The 22,645-nt window shown below is 44.8% G+C and overlaps 1 protein-coding gene across 7 annotated transcripts in view; it reads left to right on the top strand.

The window, feature by feature from the left end:
- ADCK1 (aarF domain containing kinase 1) overlaps window positions 1–22,645 on the top strand; it is an 88,752-nt gene that overhangs the window by 2,092 nt on the left and 64,015 nt on the right. For 3 of the 7 annotated variants that reach the window (XM_071557752.1, XM_071557751.1, XM_071557746.1), the window contains exons 1-3: window positions 10,116–10,191; window positions 13,502–13,639; window positions 17,963–18,046. In XM_071557752.1, the coding sequence (XP_071413853.1) occupies window positions 13,514–13,639; window positions 17,963–18,046 (210 nt within the window). In that variant the 5' untranslated portion in view covers window positions 10,116–10,191; window positions 13,502–13,513. Of the gene's footprint in view, window positions 1–9,739; window positions 9,757–10,115; window positions 10,192–11,820; window positions 11,939–13,498; window positions 13,640–17,962; window positions 18,047–22,645 lie in introns of those variants that run through there. The other 4 variants (XM_071557748.1, XM_071557747.1, XM_071557749.1 and 1 more) reach the window with 4 other exon arrangements.

Genomic DNA, 22,645 nt, shown 5'->3' with positions numbered 1-22,645 from the left:
TTCCCTCAGTCACATAGCTTGTTCTGAGGACTGTGCAGTCCCTTTCTCACTGCAGATGGTGAGCTCCAGGTGCTGCAGACACTTACAGCTGTCTGCCTATAAGCAACACTGGTTCTTTTGAATATTTTCTTCCCCTTGAACCACTGTCTTTTTGTGGTTTGATTTTGATGTCTGACTTGGCTAATTTTGAGTGAATAGGAAATGCTCTTAGCCCAGGACAGAGTGGACCATGGAGTACAAAGGGGCTGTACAAGCTTATATGGCTCTGTAAACATATCACAGTCTTTATTTTATGCAAGTGCTATAAATCCAGCTGTCTCTAATCTGCATTACCTGTCACATATTGCATCCAATGCTTATGTATATGGTTTAACTTGTTAAAAATGTTTACTGAGAAAAAAATCTGAGAAGTTTTGAAATGAAAGGTTCAAAAAAAATCTGAGAAGTCTGGAGAGTTTGAATCTTTTCCAACATTTGCAAAATAAATTATTCAAGAATTGGTGTAAAGCAACATTTCTTAGTCAATTGTAGTCTGAATCTCCTTGCTTTTTTGAAAGTGGGGAAATTCTTAAAACCAGAATGTGTTTAATTTCTGATCTAATACTTTTCTGTTGTCGTTGTTTTCACACAGAATGGTGTTTTGGTTTGTTTATATGGGTTTTTTTTTCCCATTTTCTTCTGGAAGTGAGAAAGCAATTTATTTTTTTATGTTAGGTGAGTTACCAGAACAAATAAATAAATTGCTTACACAATTGTCCTTGAACCTGACCAGGTACACCTCCCATTACTTCTGTCTTCTGCTTCTGATGATGTTTTGATGAAAGAACTACTACTGTGCAACACTCAAAGTCGTGTGTCACGTGGGTCGAGAACTGGCTGGCATTTTAAAAAGCAAAGGAATTGTCAGCAGTGAATCAATGCTGCATAAGGATATTTCTGAGGAAGAGACAGAGGAAGAGACAGTCAGACTTCTACTAGTCACCATTTTCATCAGCTTGCATTCAATATGAATTTGTTATTAATAGAATTTGTGTGTTTCAAAATGAGTGGCAAAATGTTCAGTGATACTGAGAGGAAAGTCATACAGGGTGAGCTAGACTGCTTGGTAAGTAGAATCCGTTAAAATGAGATGTATTTTAACTTTACATTGTGCAAACTTCTGTATCTGTAAGCAAGAAATAACAGATTAAGTACAGATTGTCCTGGGAAACACCGACTGAAAAGGATCCATGAGGGTTATGAGACAGAAGCAGCAGAATTTCTTGTGCTATGAAGCTACAAAAAGCCTCGTGCAGCCCATGGATGCAGAAGTAGAGACATGGCAAACTCCAGGAGGCCTCTGTTGTCCTGCTGTTCAAATTTCTAAAGCAATGCTGGAAGGAAGAGAGTTAGAAGACTACAAAGATAATCTGAGGCTACCATTAATTGGAAGTGTAGGGGACATACGATAAGTGAACTTGTTTTGTGGTGAGGTTTCAGAGGTAAATGTTATATTGTCAGATTAGAATGAGGTGAACTCCGTTTATTCATTCTTTGGCAATTACACTACAGGGAGAAATAATCTGACTGAGCAAATTAAATCCTTTAGTATGTTTCACTCATTACAAAATAATTGAGAGGAGATTTGATCATCCTATATGTGTAGCTGTGCAAGTTAGAAATGCAAGACATGAAGACATTCCTTAATCTTATAGAGGAAGGCAAAACAAGAACCAGTGCCTGGAAGTAGAAATTAGGGAAAGTCAAATAAGAAATTTAACAATTTAACAATGAAAGTGATTAACTTTGAAAACTATAAGAAGTGCTTTCTTTTTGATCCTTTATTATCTTCTAATCAAAGCTGAAATTTCCTGGGAAGAAACAATTTCATTATTTCCAGATCTGCTTTGAGCAAGCCTGAGCAACCAGGGCCCATGCAGAAATAGTCAGGTGAAACTTCATGTCCCACAATCACAGCATCAGACAAGAAAAGTTAATATCCTCTTCTGAATTGATATTTTCTGTGCATCTTCATCTATCTCCTAAGTCTGAACCTTTTCTTAACCAGACCCAGTAATGGTTCAAAGATGCCAGCTCTGGCAGAGCTTTGGTTAAAGAAACATTAGCTAAGGAATATTTCTGAGAATCTGTATAATAATTTGCCCAAATAAAGACCTGTTTCTAAGAAAAAGATTTATTAATTATTTTTTGGTTTTCATAGAATCATAGAATCGATTGGGTTGGAAAAGACCTCCAAGATCATCGAGTCCAACCCTTGGTCCAACTCTAGTCCATTTACTAGATCATGGCACTCAGCGTCACGTCCAATCTGCGTTTAAAAATCTCTAGGGATGGTGAATCCACCACCTCTCTGGGCAGCCCATTCCAATGCCTGATTACTCTCGCTGTAAAGAATTTTTTTCTGATATCCAACTTAAACTTCCCCTGGCAGAGCTTAAGCCTGTGCCCCCTTGTCCTATTGCTGAGTGCCTGGGAGAAGAGACCAACCCCCACCTGGCTAGAACTTCCCTTCAGGTAGTTACAGACAGTGATGAGGTCACCTCTGAGCCTCCTCTTCTCCAGGCTAAACAACCCCAGCTCCCTCAGCCTCTCCCCATAAGGCTTGTGCTCCAGTCCCTTCACCAGCCTTGTTGCTCTTCTCTGGACTCGCTCCAGCACCTCAATATCCTTTCTGAACTGAGGGGCCCAGAACCGAACACAGTACTCAAGGTGTGGCCTCACCAATGCAGAGTACAGGAGAAGGATCACTTCCCTGGTCCTGCTGGCCACGCTATTTTTGATACAGGACAGGATCCCATTGGCCTTCTTGGCCACCTGGGCACACTGTTGGCTCATGTTGAGCTTCCTGTCAATTAGTACTCCAAGGTCCCTTTCTGCCTGGCTGCTCTCCAGCCACTCTGTGCCCAGCCTGTAGCGCTGCAGGGGGTTGTTGTGGCCAAAGTGCAGGACCCGGCACTTGGCCTTATTGAACTTCATCCCACTGGAATCAGCCCATCTCTCAAGTCTATCCAGATCCCTCTGCAGAGCCCTCCTGCCTTCCAGCAGATCGACACTCCCTCCCAACTTGGTGTCATCAGCAAATTTGCTGATGATGGACTCAATCCCCTCATCTAAATCATCAATAAAGATGTTAAACAGGACTGGACCCAACACAGACCCCTGGGGAACACCACTGGTGACTGGCCGCCAGCTGGATGCAGCTCTGTTCACCAGCACTCTCTGGGCCCGACCCTCCAGCCAGCTCTTAATCCAGGAGAGGGTACGCTTGTCCAGGCCATGGGCTACCAGCTTTTCCAGGAGTATATTATGGGAGACAGTGTCAAAGGCCTTGCTGAAGTCCAGATAGACCACATCCACAGCCTTCCCCTCATCCACCAGGTGGGTCACCTGATCATAAAAAGAGATCAGGTTGGTCAGACAGGACCTGCCCCTCCTAAACCCATGCTGGCTGGGTCTAATCCCTTGTCCACCCTGAAGGTGCTGTGTGATTGCTATATATTGCTATCTTTCTGGACAACAATCATACCAGGTTTCCACATACATCTCTTCTCACAAAATGATCATGCCAAAATGATCCTCATTATCATGAGTAAGGAGTTCAGGCTCTGCAGAGGTCTCTCTTAATCCTTGGCATGGCCAGGAGCAGGGACAGTTTTAGATATGAATACCACAGTTGGTTTCAAGAACGTATTTCTGATGCATTCCAAGGAGTCTTTTGGGGTAGATTTAGGCTGTTACATCTTCTGCAACTTTTTTATCTACTTTTCACATTCACAAATGCAGAATTAAATGGTTCATTAAATGCCTTGGAACAAATGAAGATGACAATACAAAGTAATGAAATAAACTATTGTTAATATCAGATATCTATATGCCTATCAGTTGCTGCACACAGTGGGATAAAAACGATCAAAATAAATGACAGTCCTTAACCCAAGGCATAAATTGTGCCACAGGTGTGATGTTAAACAGTGAAAAAGAAGATATTTACCTAGATGGAAAGGTTCAACCACAACAGCAACCCCTGCACTTCTCATTCCCTTAGAGGTTACAGGCAGCAGTCAGGAAGAATAATTATGGCTGGGGGTAAAAGATTAGAAGGTCTATTAGTGCTTTCATTAAAAAACCTTTAAATTCTTTAAGCCATGTCTGTGTTCTCCAGAATGACTGAACTGGGGGCTGGGTTAATTTCTGTTATTTGTTGTGCTTTGTAGAAAACAAAGCTTTCTCAGAGAGGCAAAAATGTTCTCATGTACTTCTGTAAAACCCCACAGACTCTGGAGTGTTTTGCAAACATCTTGGAAGCATTTCATTCCCAGCTGATAAACATCTTTTCACACGGGACATGTTGGCTCACTGACACTTCCCAATGAACTGCAAGAAGTGGAGTATCCTTCAGGCAGCAGAAGCTTTGGGAAACAAAGGGGAACTTTGCTGCCCACGGAAATGATGAGAGAGAGGTATGGAGGTGGCCTGCAATTGTCTAAACTGATACTGCACAACAATGTTGAGCAAAGGCCTTGAGAGAACAAAATACTAGTAGAAGTGGATTTTGTTTCTCAGCTAAAGCCCAGCTCTCCAAGCAGCACAACACTTTCTGTTGTCACATTCAGACTTTGGTCATTACTGGCTCACAGGGACTGAACGACCTTGGGCAATGGGCATGTTTTTGTCGAGAGATGTCATATCCAAATCCCGGCTCTGTACAGTATGATTGGTAAGAAGGTGGTATTCTACAATTTTATGACTTCCAGAGTCAGTTCTGAGATTTCTCTTGCTGATATAAAGGCAAAACCTGCGAATCACCTTTTAAGTTGGACTGAGAATGGGGGAGGGTTTGTCCTGGCTGCACACCTGTGGGAGTGTCTCACTATATCTCCTGGAATTAGTTCCAGGTAGGTTGCTGTATTTCCTGTCTCCCATGTTGATTTGCACATCTGTCAACCCTTATACAGAGATATTTGTAATATTTCTTCTAGTGACCTGCATTAATAAGAGAAGAATCAGAAAATATTTGAGGAGTACAGATCTCTGTCAGCAGAGATCCTACCAGCCAGATCTTCAACTTGTCCGAATACACATTGCTACAATACAGTTTGAGAACTGAATTTATTTACAGCTGCAGAAGGCAGATCTGCCTCAGTATTTGTGTTTCTGACCATCCACAGAATGGAGTGACAGCTCAGAAGAGTGAGAAAAGAACAGCTGGGTCAAGCCATTCTTCCCATTGCGCTAGTAGCAATTTCTCACCATATCTTTTCATCTCCCTTTGTGAGATAATTCTTGGGGTCCACAAGATCATATGATCACCTGTTTTCTGGGACTGTTTTGATCTCTTTTCCCATGCCTCCTCCGTGTACATGAGGAATGTTTGGTATAAGTCAGCCTTTCTGGATATCTTGCCATGTTTTTCATCAAAATTAATCTAAAAAAGGTTGATTCTCCATAGGGAGTGCTGATGCTGACCTTATGTCCTCACTTCAGGCTATCTGGCTGCTCTTCCCGTTCCTGTGCTTGGGGCGCAGAGGCCGAATCTTTGGGTTTGTATCTGCATTTCATGAGATTCACACCTGGGATGCAAATGTCTTCAACACGAATGAAAAGGAAACGCTTTTCACTGTTTGTCTTTCACAGCAATTTGGGGTAATCTGAGATTTAATTTATTCAGCAGTTGAAAAGGAAAGGGAAATCAAGCCAGCATCTTTCTTTCAAGCCAAGGTTTTTCTTGCATACCCTCGTGTAGGCTCATACAAAGGAGCTCTGATCACTCTAACTAGGTGCTTGTTCTAATTATAGAAAGATTTAGCATTGGTTACATAATTGCCCACTGCACATCAGCACACGGCATTGTTGTGCTACAAAGGCTGCTTTTTTATTTCCCTTTCTGCAGCAGACCCAGTGTCAGCCTGCTTAACTGAGAGTTGCAAGGAACAAAATTAATCTGAAGCAACCTCCCACAGCTTTTCCAGGGGAGGCCAGCAAAAATCAGATGCTGACCTGCTCCCTTTGCTGGGACCATTGCCAACACGTGGGATCCAGAGGTTAAAGCAAGGGATTGATAGCCTGGGCAGCACAGTCTCGTAAGCATTCCAAGTAGAAGCAGTGAGCTATGGCCAGGAATCAGTGATTGTTTTGTAGTTACAGTCTCTATTTTTGCTTTTTATATGCCGTAGCACAGTAACTTTAAGTGGATATCCCATTGTTATGCCCAGTATCAATTGGAGATGTAAAGGTCACGAATTTGCAAATACAAAAGCCCATAGCAAAACTTCCACAGGCTTTACTAGGCACAGGAACAGTAGATCTTTCTCCCACCCTTCTAAGACTTTTTAATTATGTGATTCAGATTGGTTATCTCATTTCAGTCAGGACTTCTTCCTCTCTCATTTTCTCAATAGTACATCAGGTGCACATCTCCCTGACTTATTTTCTTCCTCTTTTCCCTCTGAACTGTGAAGTTTCCTTCCAATAAATAGTCTTTCCTACTCAAATTTGTAATGGTCCAAGACTAAGTTGCGATGCTTCACTGTCCCACATCAGCTCAAAAGCTCTCATCTGTCCTAGAAGGGAAAGAAACTTAAGAGATTGTAGCCATTTTAGCCATCACGTGGCTGATGAAGCAACTGGCCACATGGGCCCTATATCCTCAGAGAGCTGACAGGGTAATCACCCTTAACTCTGCCCTTCATCATTTGTAGCTGCTTTATTTCTTAGAGATAGTATTTAGCAGGCAGCCCACATTGTGCAGGCATTTATGTTAAGCTCTGCCACAGACTACAAGCAGGGAAAACAAAAGTGAAGCAAAACCAAATGGAAACAAATGGGGTAATGTGGCAGGCTGACCTTGCCTGGCTGCCAGGTGCCCACCAAAGCTGCTCTGTCACTCCCCTCCTCAGCTGGACAGAGAGAAAAAATAACAAAAGGCTTATGGGTTGAGATAAGGACAGGAAGAGGGATCATTCACTAACTACCGTCACAGGCAAAACAGACTCAATTTGGGAAATTAACTGAATCTATTTTGAGTTTATTACCAATCAGATCAGATGAGAAATATACCCCAATTTTACAAAACAGCTTCCCCGACCCTCTCTTCTTCCTGGGCTCAACTTCACTCCCAATTTTTTCCTATTCCCCCTCCTGCAAAAGTGCAGCGTGACAGGAAACAGGTGGTATGGTCAGTTCATCCCGTGTTGTCTCCTCTGCTCCTTTCTCCATAGAGTTAGAACTCCTCACACTCTTCCCCTGCTCCATTGTTTGGTCCCTCCTATGGAGACCCTTCTCCACAAACTTCTCCAATGTGAATGGTTCCCATGGGCTACAATTCTTCATTAACTGCTCCAGCATGGCCCCCCCACAAGGTCACAGATCCTGCCAGCAAACCTGCTCCATCATGGACTCCTCTCTTTATGGTTCCACAGGTTCTGCCAGGACCCTGCTCCAGTGTGGCCTACCCTTGGGGTGTCAGCTCCATTCGGACATGCACTTGCTCCAATGTGGGGTCCTCCACAGGCTGCAAGTGGGTCTCTGCTCCACCACAGACCTCCAGGAGCTGCAGGAGGACAGCCTGCCTCACTACAGTCTTCATCCTCATGGGCTGCAGGGCAATCTCAGCTCTGGTGCCTGGAGCACCTCCTCTCCCTCTTTCTTCACTGACTTTGGTGTCTGCAGAGCAGTTCCTCTCACACATTTTCACTTTTTTCTGAGCAAAATTGCCTCTGCACAATAACGGTTTTTCCTTCATAAATGTTACCACAGAGGTGTTACTGCTATCACTGATAGACTTTGTCTTGGCCAGCGCCAGGTCTGTCTTGCAGACTGGAAATGCAGACTGGCATTGACTCTATTGGACATGGGGGAAGCTTCTGACGGTTTATCACAGAAACCACCCCTGTAGCTCCCTCCCCCCCACACCCCCAGCCTTGCCACACAAATCCACTACAGGTACCTAGCAAATTCCCAATATTCTGTTTATATTTTAGGAAAATATTTAATATACCATTATCTCACAGTCAGGGAGAAGGTAGAAAAGTTACCTTTACAGCACTTTCCATTGAGGTTTACCTATTCATCTTGAAAGAGAGACTTATCATCAGGACTTTTCCCTGAACTCGATGTCATGTTTTATTACTTTCAGAAGCTGAGACCTTTTGCTTCAATGTTTCCAGATTCCTTTCCCCTCCTGTTTCTATCCTTTTGAGTGCAACCGTATCTCTGCAAATATGAACGGAAATGCAGTGTGGTGATGCTTTCCTCAATTTTTTCAATGTTTCCAGAATCCTGATGAAAATAAGAACTCTCAAAGAATTACTAAGAACATTTTGGTCTCATTCTGGTTTGGTCACTCTCATCCTTTTAAAGTATTATGGATTTATTTTGGTAGATGTGTCTTTAACTCTGTCCCAAATACTTCCATAATGGGTTCCCAGGTATTGCTGAATTGCAAGTTCTCTTTATCAGAAAGATACTGACTGGAAACAACACTGAGTTTCGTGCTTTTCACAACTGGAGAAAAGTTCAATCAGAAATGCCAAGTTTCAAGTGGGTGACTATAAAATAAGGTATTTGGTCCAGAGAATATCAATATTTTACATTATTTATGATGATTCAGCAACATTTTTTTCATTCTCTGCTTTGATCTTTCTTTTATTGTGATCTTTATTGCAAGAAGACTTTGATGGAGAGATTGGTTTTACATTGAACCTTGAATATGATAAAATTTATTACTATTTTCATTTCTTACGGTAAGGAGCTAAAGATTAGCTGCAGACAATGCTTTTTTCATTCTGCAATAATTTTCCTATTGCCAACAGCTCTTTTATTCTTGATGAACATCCTTGTTTTACTGGATTATTCTCTTTGTTGGGGAACAGCAGTTTCTGAGATATCTGTGGTACACGCCTCTTTGACTTTTGGAATATCCTTAAACATAAGCTGATATCGGACAGCCATGTGTGTGCATTTCACCAGTGATCAAAGCTAAGTACAGCTGCATGGGTTATGCTATCGATTTACACTGCTTGAGGATTTGACCACATGATGGACAACATTTGGGTCATCTTCAGTGGAAGCAGAGCAAGTGCTGCAAATCTTGTCACCAGAATCCCATTGGTGAGAGCATTCGAGCACTCCCTCAGCGCCAGGAGCAGGCATGGTGTTGCCATCCCATGTGCTGTGTGGCTGCACAGGTGACTGTGCTTACACCAGCCTTGATGCGGTGCAACACTCAGACTTACAAAATAGAATATTCACAGTACCCTGGTCAAACCCGCACACTTCATCAAAGGCGAGTTCTGATTTCTAGTTGGTCAAAACATCAGTGCCCCTCCAGCACCTCTCATGGATGTGGAACAGGAGGGCTCCGACTTTCGTGTTTCTACCTTCTGTCATGATTGCTGGGGGCGGTCCCGTGGTGTAATGGTGAGCACTCCGGACTCTGAATTCCGAGTCTCAGTGGGGACCGTCCCCTGGCAGTTCAATGCCTCCCTGCCATCCGATCTCGTCGCATCTCGGATGCTGAGCAGGGTCGGCCCCGGTCAGTACCGGGTGCTCTGACGGTCCCGAGGACTTCACTGGCACTGTCCAAGCTCACCCGGCCCGTGGCAGATGGACCTCAGGACTTAAACGGTGGGGCCAGTTCTGCGCACGCTGAGCCTCACCTAAAATCCACTGCGCAGGCTGGAAGGGCACACCCACGTGGGGACAGCCCTGCCCAGATCTTGGTTTGCGAAGTTTGGCCATACATAATTGTTGATATATGTACGTATAAATGTATATATAGATACAAACCTTCTCCCTTCAGAGATTTCGAATCTCCCTGCAGAGATTTTGGTTAGAAAACATGGAAAACTTATTGAATTATTCTAAAGTCTGAGATTTTTTACGAGTGCAGAAGATGGGTTTCCTGGGCAGCCGTGCCAGGCTGAGAGCCGCACTGGCAGGGGCGGATTGCGCTGCCCTGTAGTTCCCGAACTAGAGGAGGTCACAATTCCGTCCGCAGCGCTGTGAGCAGCCGTGAGAGGCTGCCCGGGGGCCGAGGCTGCCCGGAGGGCTCGCCCGGGGCCGGCTCCTCGCCGCTCCCAGAGGCCGCGGCCGGGACCACATTTCCCGGCGTGCCACGCGCCAAGGCCGTACCGTGTGTGGGGCGGAGGGGGCAGTGGCGCGGGGCGCGCGAGTTGAAGTGCCGGCCAGGCGGTAAGTGCCGCTCCGAGCGCCGGCGGAGCGCCTGGGCCGGGGCGCCCGGGCACAGCCCGCCCGCCCGGCCGCACTGCCTGCCCGCCCGCACCGCCGCCTCGGCCCCTCGGCCGGGGGCTCCAGGCCCAGGCGGCCACTGCCCCCCGCAGGCGCGGCCCCGGGGCAGGGCTCTGGCTGCCGCGGGGCTGGGCAGGGCCGGCGTTGTTCGTGCGGGCGGGAGCGGCTCTGGGTACGGGCTCTGCTCCCGGAGGCCCGGCCCGGGGCGCCTGAAGGAGAACCGAGAGCAGTCGGCGCCGGCCCCCCGTGTCCTTCACGGGCAGAGCCCGGGCGCGGTGGCGGGTTGGGCGTCGGGCAGCACGTCCGGGGCTTTAGGCGGCGCTGCCCTCGGGGCGGAGGGGCCCGGGCCTGGGCAGGTGGCCGCGGGGTCACCTTCGGGGCTCCGGTAGGGAACCGGCACCGTCGCGGCTGCCCCTGGTGGGAATAGGAGAGGCGTGGCTGTAAGTCAAGGGAACGTCATGTGTGTGAAGTTGTGTGAAAGTCAAACGTGCCACCTCACGTAGCTGAAAGGAAAGCTGAAGGTGATCCATCAACTCGGGGCTTAGTAACGGGAGGCAGTGACATCCTCAGGCGTGATTCACAGGTGCCAGGGTCCTTAAGATACCCCTAAGGGTGTCGTAATGGCTCATTTAGGTGGAAAAGGCTCCTTGACTCCTTATGCAGAACTTTGAAATGCAATTTATTCCTGACAATTCCATTTCTGAACCTTACGTTGGAGGGGTTTTAATTATTCCCTTTTTATTGGTACAACACATTAAGCATGAAAGCAGGAACTTTTTTGCTGAAGAATTCAGCTGCTCTGCCTGTTTATTTGCACCCTACAGTTCCCATCTTCCATTTGTGACGTACAGCTGGCGGGTATGGCAGTAGATGTGATGTCACAAACTGCAAATTATAGCTTCAGGTAGAAACAAGATGTAACAACAGATGGACCTGCATCTTGCTTTCAATAAAATGTTCTTTAGTAATCAAGAAAGTGAAGGAAAAAATAGTGAAAAAGAAAGGCATATTTTGTGTGTCAAAAAAATGTCATTGCACCTTTCACTTTTCAAGAAGTGTTACAGAAAAGTACAATGAGCAAAAATGGTTTAAAACACATTACAGAAAAGACTTTTGAAGGTGACAGTGGATACAAGAGATGTCTGTTCAAGAGGTTGGTCCTCCAGAAAAAGTGCCCAAAATTTCTAGAATTCCAGTGAGGCATGGGGAGGAAGGCAGCTTTTTTTGGGGGACGTGCTTGTTTATTTGGCTGCAGTCAAGGGTCAAGGTCTATTTTCTCTTGAGTTTGACTGTAGATTCAAAGAAGTCCTGGTCAATCAGCTACTCAATCTGATAGGAAAAAGCTGGGGTGCTGCAGGCAGCTCTGACAAGCACTGACAGACTATTTCTAAGATTTTCAGCCTTGCAGTTACCTAAGGCTTGTAAGGAAATAAAAGGAAATCATAAAGTTTAGCCAGGGTTCGTGTATAGAGCTCTCCTGTGTTATATTAACTTATTTCGCTGATTTTGTTCTTGTGAGCTGTTTTTGAAAGATTTGACCTGTGTCACTGCTATGTGTTTTTTGGTTACAAGGCTTCCAAGAGAAAAGGCAGAAGCCAGACTGACGCTGCTAAAGCTTCACAATGAGAAGTAGGAAAGTTTCTCAATCAAGTCTAGGAGTGGAAGGATTAGTAGACTCCATCCTGAAGGGGTAAGAGGCTGCACTCTGTCAAGGGTGCTCTTTGGGAGCTTGCAGTGTAGGTGACTGTGCCTTTTGATTTGTGGTACAAACAGAAGGAATGGTCAACCACATTTTCTGTCCAATAACAGCCAGAGGGAAAGGAAAGAAAAATGCACGTAATTAACTTTTTTTTTGAGGTCGGAATCTTCTAAGGTTACATAAAGAAATGTAGCATATATATTACATGTAGTGAGTTACATGTTTACTGTATGTTCTGCAAACTATGAATGCAGTGATCCAAAGTGCTTCATGTGGGAAATGTGTTCATTCCCCACCTTGTGTCCCAGAGAAATAGTGAGTAAGGAGAGATGTGTCTCAGCTCAGGCCTGTGCTGCGCCTGTGAAGAGCCAGGAATAGGCTGCTGATTCCTGCAGATTCCTGTTCTGCCAGTGCAGTCCCTTTCTGGCACTTGAATGGGACAGTGATTATGAGAAAACAAATCTCACTGGGTCACTCTGATCGGGTCCCCCATGCTCAGCCATTCTGCTTGTCTGTCTGACTGCTGGAGTCACACCCAACCTCCTGGAATGGATTGCCTCTTCCTGGACCACTTGTCAGCCGTGAGGAACTTGTAGAACTGGCCTGACAGAGTGTCTAAGAAGTTTTGGGTGCCTGTCTCAGGTTTGGCCTAGCTGTTGCCAACCCTGGACTGGCCCCCCTTTCCCCTCCCAGAACTTTTCCAGCAAAGGAAAGGGAAAAAAAAACACTGAAAAGAAACACACTCTAGAGAAACTGAACTGAATAAAAAGAATAAATTATATTTTCTAACATTCACAAACCACACTGTATACACAGTACATAGGATCCCACCCCCAGGGGAAGGGGAAGGGAAAAAAGGGGACTGATTAGCCAGAAAAACAGGGAAGACACCAACCCAACCTAAAGAAACCGAATGAATCAAAACAAACACAATTAAAAACCTCAAGGAACAGGAACAAGAATGAAACAATCTCCCCCAGGACAGGAGAACCACCAACAACCGGAGGGACCAGACTCCAACCACCTCCCTCCAGCTCCTCGGCCAAGAGAAAAAGACCAAAACCACTCCCCCTCCTGCTAAGTGGAAGACACGTGTGGAATACTTGTAACTTCCTTAGATACAATGGTTACTGAGGAAGCCATGAGTCAAACCATTACAGTGCCCTTCATGTTGCAAGAGCTCTTTTTAAACCCTGCTTTTTAGTATTTTCTCTTGTCCCCTTGCAGTCTGCCTATGCTGTGGTATCTTCAAAAATTTGTGTTGAAGAAGTGGCCTATTGCTAGGATCAGAATTGACTTTTGGTGATCTTATGCTCCTGGCAATGAGTTACTTATGGATTTGTGGCCTGTAGACACTGTTAAGTTAGGATTGGCATGAATAGCTTACCTTCGGTTGCTGCGTGGTTGCTTGAGCTCTTGGCTGGAGGCAGCACTAGCGATGTGTCATTAGGAAAGAAGCAATTAAAACTTGGATTGTCAGATCCTTTGGGGCTGTAGGCATCAGATCACTAAGTCCTTATTAGATGTTACAGTTGCTGTTTTGTGTCTCAGCAGGGTTCAGCAGTGATGGCACGAAGGGCTTTGAAACTTGCCTCATTGACAGCAGCTGCTTCTGGCATCTATGTGTATGGAAACAAGTTTCTGGATCCTAATGATTTTGGAGTTGTTCGTGTGGGCCGAGCCATTGCCACAGTAAGTTTTACCACAGTAATGTGCAGGAAGATTCCTAGATTGGTAAGGGAATTGAAATTCACAAGAACTTGGGATTTCCTGCATTCCCTCTCTGCATGTCCGGTTGGCCTCTGGAAGTCAGAAGGTCCATAGGGAGCTAGCTCTTCAAGTTCTTGACACAGTGGGAAGAAAAGATGTGAAAGCGTGTAAGGAATAGAACTGTTGTTTGCACATTTTGAAAAGAGACAAAAGGAGCTACTGGGCTGCAAGAGCTGTCTCTGCTTCCCTAGATGGGGTGGGACCTTTAGAGCAAGGGCTCACTTTGGATGCACATCTTCTTCAGCAACCCTTCAAGGTCAGTTGCCCAGGTACAGTGTCCTGTGGCCTTTAACAGTGACTTAGTTCAAAGCATCTTCTCTGCATATGCTGTTTTTTACATTTTAACATTGTGTTTTAGGGATCCTTATTATAAACTATGGTATCCATTGCCCTATGACATGGAGAGGTATGAGAGGTTTGGGGAGAGAAGGACTGGTGTTTTGAGGATCATTCTCCAAGCAAGAGTAAAGTGAGGATGGGAGATGACATCTGAGGTTGGAGTGGTTTCCAGATATGTAAAATAAATGCTATATCTGCCTCGCATCAGTGATATTTCTCAGAAAACCTGAGAACGGAGACTGCAGGCCAAATAGGCTTCTGCCTTCTCCTTGAGGATATTCACTGATGAATCCACGAGCAGCCAGGAACACAGAGAGCAGACTGGAGTGGGTATCAGTCTCCCTGTACCTCAGTTGCATTATACATCTGTCACTTCAGGCCACAATCTCCATCATTTACAGACCCCCAGTGGTAAGCAGCTGTCTGTCTGCATTTTGTATGACTTCTAAGCACTTCATTAATGAGTTTTACAGGGATTCAGCTCCTGAGGGCAGATGCACTAAGAAACAAGCTCTGTGGGTTGGCTCAGGTGCCGTGTGCATGCAGTATCACAAACTATTGAGAAAAATGAATGCTTATTTCGAAGGAGTGAAGGCAGAAATACACACTGTCATCTTTCCTGCTTACCTAGTAAGTGCTAAGCTTCGTGCTCTGTCCCTAACCATAAGACAACACTGCCTGGTGGCAGGGAGCAGCTCTTTCCCTTTTAAAGTACAGGAAATTGAGGCATGGAAGGGGAACACAGCTTCCTGTGGTTGGAGGAGAATCTGCTGTTCAGGCTGTTTGGGCTCTCCAGTCTGCCTTTGCAGTCTGTGTGCTTGACCAGTGTTTCTCAGTCTTTCTGAAGCCACTGCAGTGATGAAGCTGTGCAGTTGGTGTGTGTTTTGAGTGACTGTGAGAGATTGCTTTCTTGGTGAAGAGAAAGTCGGGGAAAGCGGATTTTCTTTGCTTTAGATGCTGGCAAATCTACAGACATGCTTGACTTTCATGTTCTCTGCCTTCAGGGAAGTCACAAGTCATTGGCTGTAAAGCGCTTCACTGGGCCCTGCTCTTAAATGCATTAGAGGGTTTTGCACCCATTGCTGTGAGCAGTGACCCTAGAAACCAAGGTACCAGTGCTTGGTCTTCTGCAAGTGATGGCAGTATGTGTTTAAATCTGTGTGTCTGTGTGCTTTTCAAACAAGGACCTTCTCTCTCTTTGTGAATTCCATGTTTCCTCTGGAATATATGGCTGCTTATGGTTGTGTTGCCTCTGATACATTCTTAGTCCTGCTGCACCAGTGACCTCTGCCTTCCCAGCTTGGGGTCTGCTCCTTGCTGGACTGTCAGAGGTCTGCTCTTGTCTGAGCACAGGCAGTCTGAACTGCTGTCGTTCCTTAGCATGGACCAGATGAAGCCAGCAGAGCAGACATGTTTGCTACTAAGAAGCTCAGCTTTGGGCTTGCTGTTTTTGTAAATGAAAGGAAAGACTCTAGCAAACGAGTGATTTTGGGCATTGGATACTGATAGCATCTACATGGACCTAAAGTATCTGTCCTTCCAGTCTAGACCTGCCCAGACTTCTTACCTGGGTGCTCGATTCAATCATTGGACCATAGCCAGGCAAAAGCAGACTGTAATGAAGAGACTGTAATGCTTAAGAGCTATTAAGTTCAGCAGCCTACATAAAAATTTAAGACAAGTTACTGTATGGCAAACAAAACAAAAGAGAAGCCTGGACAAAAGAACACATGAGGATCAAGAAACCATACGCATGAGTCTCTAGACAGATTTCACCAGAGTTTGATTAGAAAGATTTCAGCCTACTTGTATTTTAAGCATGCTGGTTCAGTAGTTCTTTGCAGACTCCATAAGAAACCTGATGAAGCTCACTAGCAGAAAATGTCTTTTTAATCCTCAGTTTGCAGAACTGGAGCTTGGTTATGTATGGGCAGACAACTATTCAGAGGGAACATTATGCTATGACTTGGTAAGATCTAAGGATAGGTTTAGGAGCAGTGGTGTTGGCAATTCATTGACACAAAGTGGAAGCCCAAGCCTTTGGGACATTTGACACTGGACAGGATACAAGGTCAGTGAAAGTAATCTGGCATTTGTAAGGGAGGGACTGGTCGATTTTGTAGATCTTTTTGTATCTGCAAGCCTCAATCTCACACTGTAACATGAATGACAGCACTAGTCTTGGATGAGAATGAATTTAGTGGCGTGAGCAGCATCACACTGCAGAGTTTCTATGTTCTGGTAAAATTAGAAACCTGGCAGAGCAGTTGTGCATTTGCCATATTCCTTTGTGAGTGTCCCAGTTGTTTTGGTTATGTGGAAGGAACATTCTGTGCAGTAACTTGAATACATCTTAGACACTGGCAGGGATTTGGCAATGTCAGAATTGCCTATCAGGATCATCATAATATTAATTTAATGTTTAAGATTATGATGTAATTAGTAACCGCTTAATTAATTCCCTCTTCCTCTGTAATACAGGCCAATCTGTTAGCTGCTTCTTTTCAAGTTGGAGGTGATAATTGCCCTTGTGGACCAGAGATAAAATAAGAACAAACTCAAGCCTTCATGCAAGGCTGATTTGAACCTCTCTCCACTTCAAAGTTTTCTTTGAGGTTATGAAGATACTTTGAAAAATTTTTCTTCTGAATGGTCTCTGTGTAGCTCTGCAGCTCCTGAGTTCACCAGGGGCAAGAGAGCCTGAAAAACCATAAAAAAAATTGCTGTTCTCAGTTTACAGTGTGGAAACAGGAAACATGAGAAACCTAACCTCCACAAGGAAGGAGTGTGTTTGTAAATGATTCCCAGCTTGGTCCCCTCTTGGATGCATTTCTGAGTTTTTGAATGTTTCCCTATTGTGAGTTCCACTGCCTTGGTCTCAAACCAGGTTTGATTCCCTTGCCTCCCTGGTTTTCCTAATAGATCACCTGTATTTTATGTCCTTCCTGGACATGTTTGTGATGAACAGGGGTAGTATCCTGTACCAGAATGGGATGCTACCCCTTCAGTAGGGAGATTTTAGGAAAACTGACTTTCGATGGAAGTTATGCAAATGGTTTTCTGTGGCAAGGATCTTGAAGTTCAAATGGCAGGTTAGCAGGCAGCCTCCTCCAGGTGTATATTCCCTTCTCTGCCTCCAAACATGACCTGTATGCCTAACTTCCATTCACTGGCATTCTGACTGTGGAAAGAGAGGAACCTTAGTTGCAGGAATGATGAAATTCCCTAGATCTGTTTTCAGAAATCATTGAGGTACTTAGGAATCTAATTCCATTGTCTGTGGCTGTGTCTAGCTAGCAAACTTCAGCTGGATCCCCATATTGTGGTTTTGTAATTGGGTATCTGACCCTTTGGGCCTGTAATCTCCTGCGCAGTTGAACATCCCCAAAAGTCCTGCTGCTCGTGCTAATCTATGAGCTTGTCTTCAGTCACTTTGTTCCCTGCTGAGCCATCTACTCAGAGTGAGCTGGTTAGGCAGGTTGGAGGTGTGAAGATGCAGTGTGGGATAACTGCTGGGACACAAACAGGGTCTGCATGACCTCTGTTACTAGCAGCAGACATGACTGTGGAAGCCCCACATGGCTGACTGAGAATGGGAGTCTGCTGTGCAAGGTGCTGTACAGGTATTAGGAAAATGCTCTGAGCTCCTCAAATAGAAGACAGTATAGGAGTGCCAAGTGTTGCTTATTTTTAATAGCTATGTATCAATGAGGCCCCCTGCACTGCTTTTTATAAACATTCATTGAAACTGAAATATTTTAATTTAATTTATTAATGAGTCTGTTACCACAGGCTTCACTGTGGAGGCTAAACTTTGAAACCTAAGCTACATACATTCTCCTTAACAGAAGTCTTATTGTTTTGATAACTGCAGAGCTTGCTGAACATTTCTGGTTCCATTTGCAGACGGCGGTTATCACCTATGACTACCTCACCTCTCTTCGGAGTGTCCCATATGGAACAGAGGAGTATGAATTCCTCAAATCACAGGTAGGTGATGGCACTGATCTGTGTTCCCCAGAAACTGCAAGGCTGTACAGTTGTGTTGCCAAAGCCATTGCTGTAAAGCTGTCAGTTTAATAATTCAATATGCTTTCTACCAAATCGTTAACAGCAATATTAGATAACAGCTCCACATTAGATAAGCTTCTTGGAGGACCTGCATTGATCAGTGGAGAAGGTCCTTTGCCAAAAGTAGCCACATGCAACCCGTGCTCTTATGTCTGGTAGAGATTCAAGTACTCGGTGTGTGGGTGAGATGCATTTCAGCTCTGCCACTGGTTTGCTGCTGCCCAGACTGGTGTGTGGAGGTCAGTGCTGAGAGTGGCCTGGTAGTCCTACTTACTGGTTGGTAATGGCCATAACATGAAGGCTCACTGATTTAAGTAAAAAGAGTGTGTTGAAAGGGAAATAATAGGGATGAATCAGACTTCCAGATCTCTGAGGAAATGAGAATTGTGCCAAGAAGTGTACATGCCATTGAAAAACATATTGTTGAGTTTTGATATCAGTAATTAACATTAATAGAAAAAAACATTTCTAGTTAGAAGGAAAATAAGCACCCTTATTGCTCCTTTGAAGTCATGTGCTGCACCTTTCATTTCAGCCTACAGTCTTGTAGTACCTTGAGCTGTGAATGACACCCAGTTCTAGTTTAGGGCATGTGGTGTAGGTAGCCAGTGTTTCTCTTTTCTTCCAGCTTAAGGCCTCCTTGGAGTGGAAAATATGGCTTGTGCCAAGTTAGGCCAGTCTGCATAATGTGTTTGAAGTAAGGTCTTTAACCTTATTTTTCTTCTTAATGCACATAGGATTTAGGCCTAGGGTCGTAATGCATGGAGTGGTGGTCTCCAGAGATTCTTAGTCTGGAGGGCCTCTAAAGCTGGAAACAGCACTGGGTGAGGTAGAAATCAGCGACATTGGTCTACAGCATGCTGTAGTATTCCTCTAGCAGAAAATCCACATCATCAGTTTGGTCTTAGTGTGTCTGAAATAGTTTGCAGAATGGCTTCCTTGGGCTTATTCTCATCCTCTCCTGTCTGAAAATGCTGAGCTGTTCTGCTGTAGCTCCCCATCCCAGATGAGTGCTACTGATGCCCTGGAATAAAATGGAGATAGATGTATTGGAGTCTGGAGTTCCACTGTCTATCTGCCCATGTCTATGCTCTGTGCCTTTGAAATCTAGTTTGCAGAAGGGCTGCTGTAACTTTCTTAAGTGACTCTCAAGTTACGCAGTTACCGGTGCTGTGGAAAGCTTATCATTTGGCAGAGTTTGCAGCAGCCGTTGCAAATTCCTGACTTTGTGCCATGTCTCCTCATAGCTTCATTAACCTCTGTCATGCAGGTTTGGATGGCTTGTCAATCCATGCCCCCAGCAGCCAGAAAGGGGCCTGTTTGCTGGCACTGCACAGAGCTGTGCCCTCCCTGGTTGGCAGCCAAGACTAGCTGAGTCAGCCCTTGCGTGTGGCAGAGCCAGCAGCAAGCACAGCGTGCCAGTGTGGTACGCGAGGGCTCTGTGGTGTGGCCAGCACTAGCCATTGGCTGCATAAAGGGACATGGACTGGGAGATAGGAGGAGGTAGGCACAAGCATAGCGTGTGTTAGTAAAAATTGTTGGCCAACAGAGGCCTGTCCTGCTGTTGGCAGGTATTATGCAGTGCCACCACAGAGCCTGGCAGTGATAGCACTTGGGGATTCCTCAGCAGCATCCCTGTAGGGCTTGTACTAGTGAAGCATCAGTTTGGCATGTGAGATTTTTTTGGGCCTGGACAATTATTTTTGCACACCAAACCCTTTATCTCAGTGCAATTGTAAGTGAATGGCAACCAAATCTTACCATCTTGCAGTTCTTTTATCTCTCTGTGGGAGCTGATTTTGTTGGTCTTATTTTAGCTCAGAATCACTTGTAATAAATTGCCCCATTGGAGTGGGTACTAAAGATTAGTCATTGGATGGGGCCAAGAGGATATAAATGCCCCTCCCAAGCAAGTGTTGTGTGGTAAGGATACTTAACCAGATGTTGCTTTTGACCTGGATAGATCTCTGGTGCTCTCAGCTATTCATTGTACTCTCTTTGCTTTCTGTCTTTCCAGTGAGTCCAGTTTAACCTCCTTTTCATAAACTGAGAGTTTGGAATTTTCTTTTAAGGGTGTGTATGAATTGGTTACTGATTTCCAGACTCAGTTTTGGTGCTGTGCCTAGAAGAGAGGTTCTGTGAGGCAGGATGTGTATCTATGTGATTTGGTGACCTTAGGACTGCACGTAGTGCCAAAAGGTCTGGATGCAGTGGCTGTGCCTCTGCCTCCAGTGAGAGAACGCAGCTGCATGTATGTCTGAGATGAGCTTGCACCTGGGAGTGGAAAAACACTTTTTCCTGTGGATCTCCTCCTGGTACTCAGCATACTGGTGGGTACTGCTCCAGTGCAAATAATGCTGAACTTGCTCTACATGGATTCGCAGTGAGCCATTAAATTGGAGTCTTTAAATTACCCATGGGCTTGGATGAGAGATGGGAAGCTTCAGTGGCAACACCAGTCCCTGAACCTACTGGGGCCAAACAGGGACATAGTCTTTAAGAAATGATTAGATGCAAAGCAGATTAAGAATGAAATGGGTTCCCTGTGGACTTTTTGCCAGGTTCCTGCTTAGCTTCAAGGAATTATCTCCAGTCTTATTATATTTTTCTGTCCCTCATGGACCACATTTGATGCTAATACTCTCAGTCCCTCAGTTCTCAGTGGTTTTTTATGGCCAGAAGGTTGGGAGTGTTTTACTCTTTTCCATAAGGCAGGAAGCAGTAGATGGGAATTTGCCATGTGTCCTGAGGTTGGTTTGCATCTCTCTGGTTCTCCTGTCAACCAGGAGATAAGAGAATCCACTTACCTGATTGCACTCATAGCCCTTCCTTAGCAGCAGCCAAGAGTAAAGAAGTCTTCTCGTTTCCATTCCTGTCTGTAGCAGGAACTAATCTTCTTAAGTGCTCAGGCTTTATGTCCTTAGCAGTGGTTGCCCTGTCTCACTACTGGTGACTGGACCATATAGGAAACTTGATCTTTCTTGTAAGTTAAAGATCCTTTCCTGGGGTGTATACCTTTTTCCTGCATATAATGTCAGTGTACTGTTGTCAAGGCGAATGGTAGCCATGGTTGGCCCCAAGACATCATATGTCTGTAGGTTTAGTGTCAGAATCATTAGGGGAGGTACGAACTTTCTTCACTTCATGTCTGTTTCATTAAATGATTCTGGACATCTCTGCCACATGTAAGATTGGGCATTTCTTTTCATTTCTGCTCCTGCTTGCACTGGGTCAGAGGACAAAGGAGGGTGGCCTGCTCAGTGCCATTTCCTTAACTATTGCTTTCTCAACAAACCATTTTGTTTCTGTAGAAGTCTGCATTTCTCTGACATTGTTCTGCATTCTTGAATGTTGGCCTTTTTGAGTGTTTGTCTCCCCAGTCTCAAGTCAGCCTACCTTGTGACATTTCCGGCATGCCTCTCATCACAGCATCTGGGTGTCTTGGCTGACACTTCCTATGTTGCTGGTATCAATTTCTGTTGATTCTGCTGTCATTCAGGAGGTGTGTTACAACATGCAGTTTGTTTAAGGGGTGGCATCAATGGGATTCTGGCTTGTTGTCAGTGTAGTCAGGCGATTGCAATGGGTCAGTCATCTTGTAGATTTTGGCACAAGTGGCCACAGTTGAAAATCTTGAGCAGGGCTTTTTTGTTGTTTTCCTCTATAAGACAAAATGTTACTGCTGTGAATGTGGATACAGGTGGATTTTTTTAATGGAGAGGAGATAGCAAGGAGAAGAATGATCTGTGGTCAAGGTGTCTCGTGAGACACTAGGAATCCATTCTTGAATTAACTTTGTTGGCTACAGAATTGCTTTGTCAGGGAAAAGAGATTTGGGGAAGTTAATTAAATATCCCCCTTTTGAGAGCAGAATGAGGATGTTCTCCTCATGTAAATGTATGGTTATTGAGTTGTCAGTACCTGGGCAAATATTTGGAAAGTGTAACCTTGTGCCATCATTACACAGAATATGATTTCTTGTTCTTTGGAGGCTATTCCTGGCATTTGTTACATTTGCTTCTCACAGTGGAGTGGGTGTTTCAAGAACGAGTTTTGTCTCACAGTGAAGTTGCCCAGCTGAAGGATCCTGCAAAGAACAGGAGTGGGTGTACACGTGTGTGTGTTTTTCAAAAATAACCTACAGTTTCTGGATGGTTCAAACCAATGAAATAGCGTGTGTCTTTGGACTTCCCTCATGATTCAGTAGCACTGTGTGCCTTAAATAATAAGTGATGTTCTAAAATAGTTTCTTCCTGATGGAAGCGGACTGCATCTGCAGAGAGAAGTCCCCAGGAACTCTCCATGGACTTCAAAGACAGCTGTAAATGAGAACTGTGGGCTGTTCTACACCACAGTCAGTGTATGCAGTGGCGGTCTCATTGTTTGTGCTTCAGCGTGTGGTGAACTGAGGTGAGAAGTGAAAGAACTTGCCTATGAGACATGGAATAACCATTAGGTGGCATTAGTGACTTTCTGTCCCCAAACTAAATGGGAACCAGTAATGGAGAGATGAAGAGC

This window comes from Pithys albifrons, chromosome 6, assembly GCF_047495875.1.
Source record: "Pithys albifrons albifrons isolate INPA30051 chromosome 6, PitAlb_v1, whole genome shotgun sequence".
Classification (NCBI taxonomy): domain Eukaryota; kingdom Metazoa; phylum Chordata; class Aves; order Passeriformes; family Thamnophilidae; genus Pithys; species Pithys albifrons.
The sequence above is the reverse complement of the archived record's forward strand: the minus strand, read 5'-3'. Positions and strand labels throughout refer to the sequence as shown.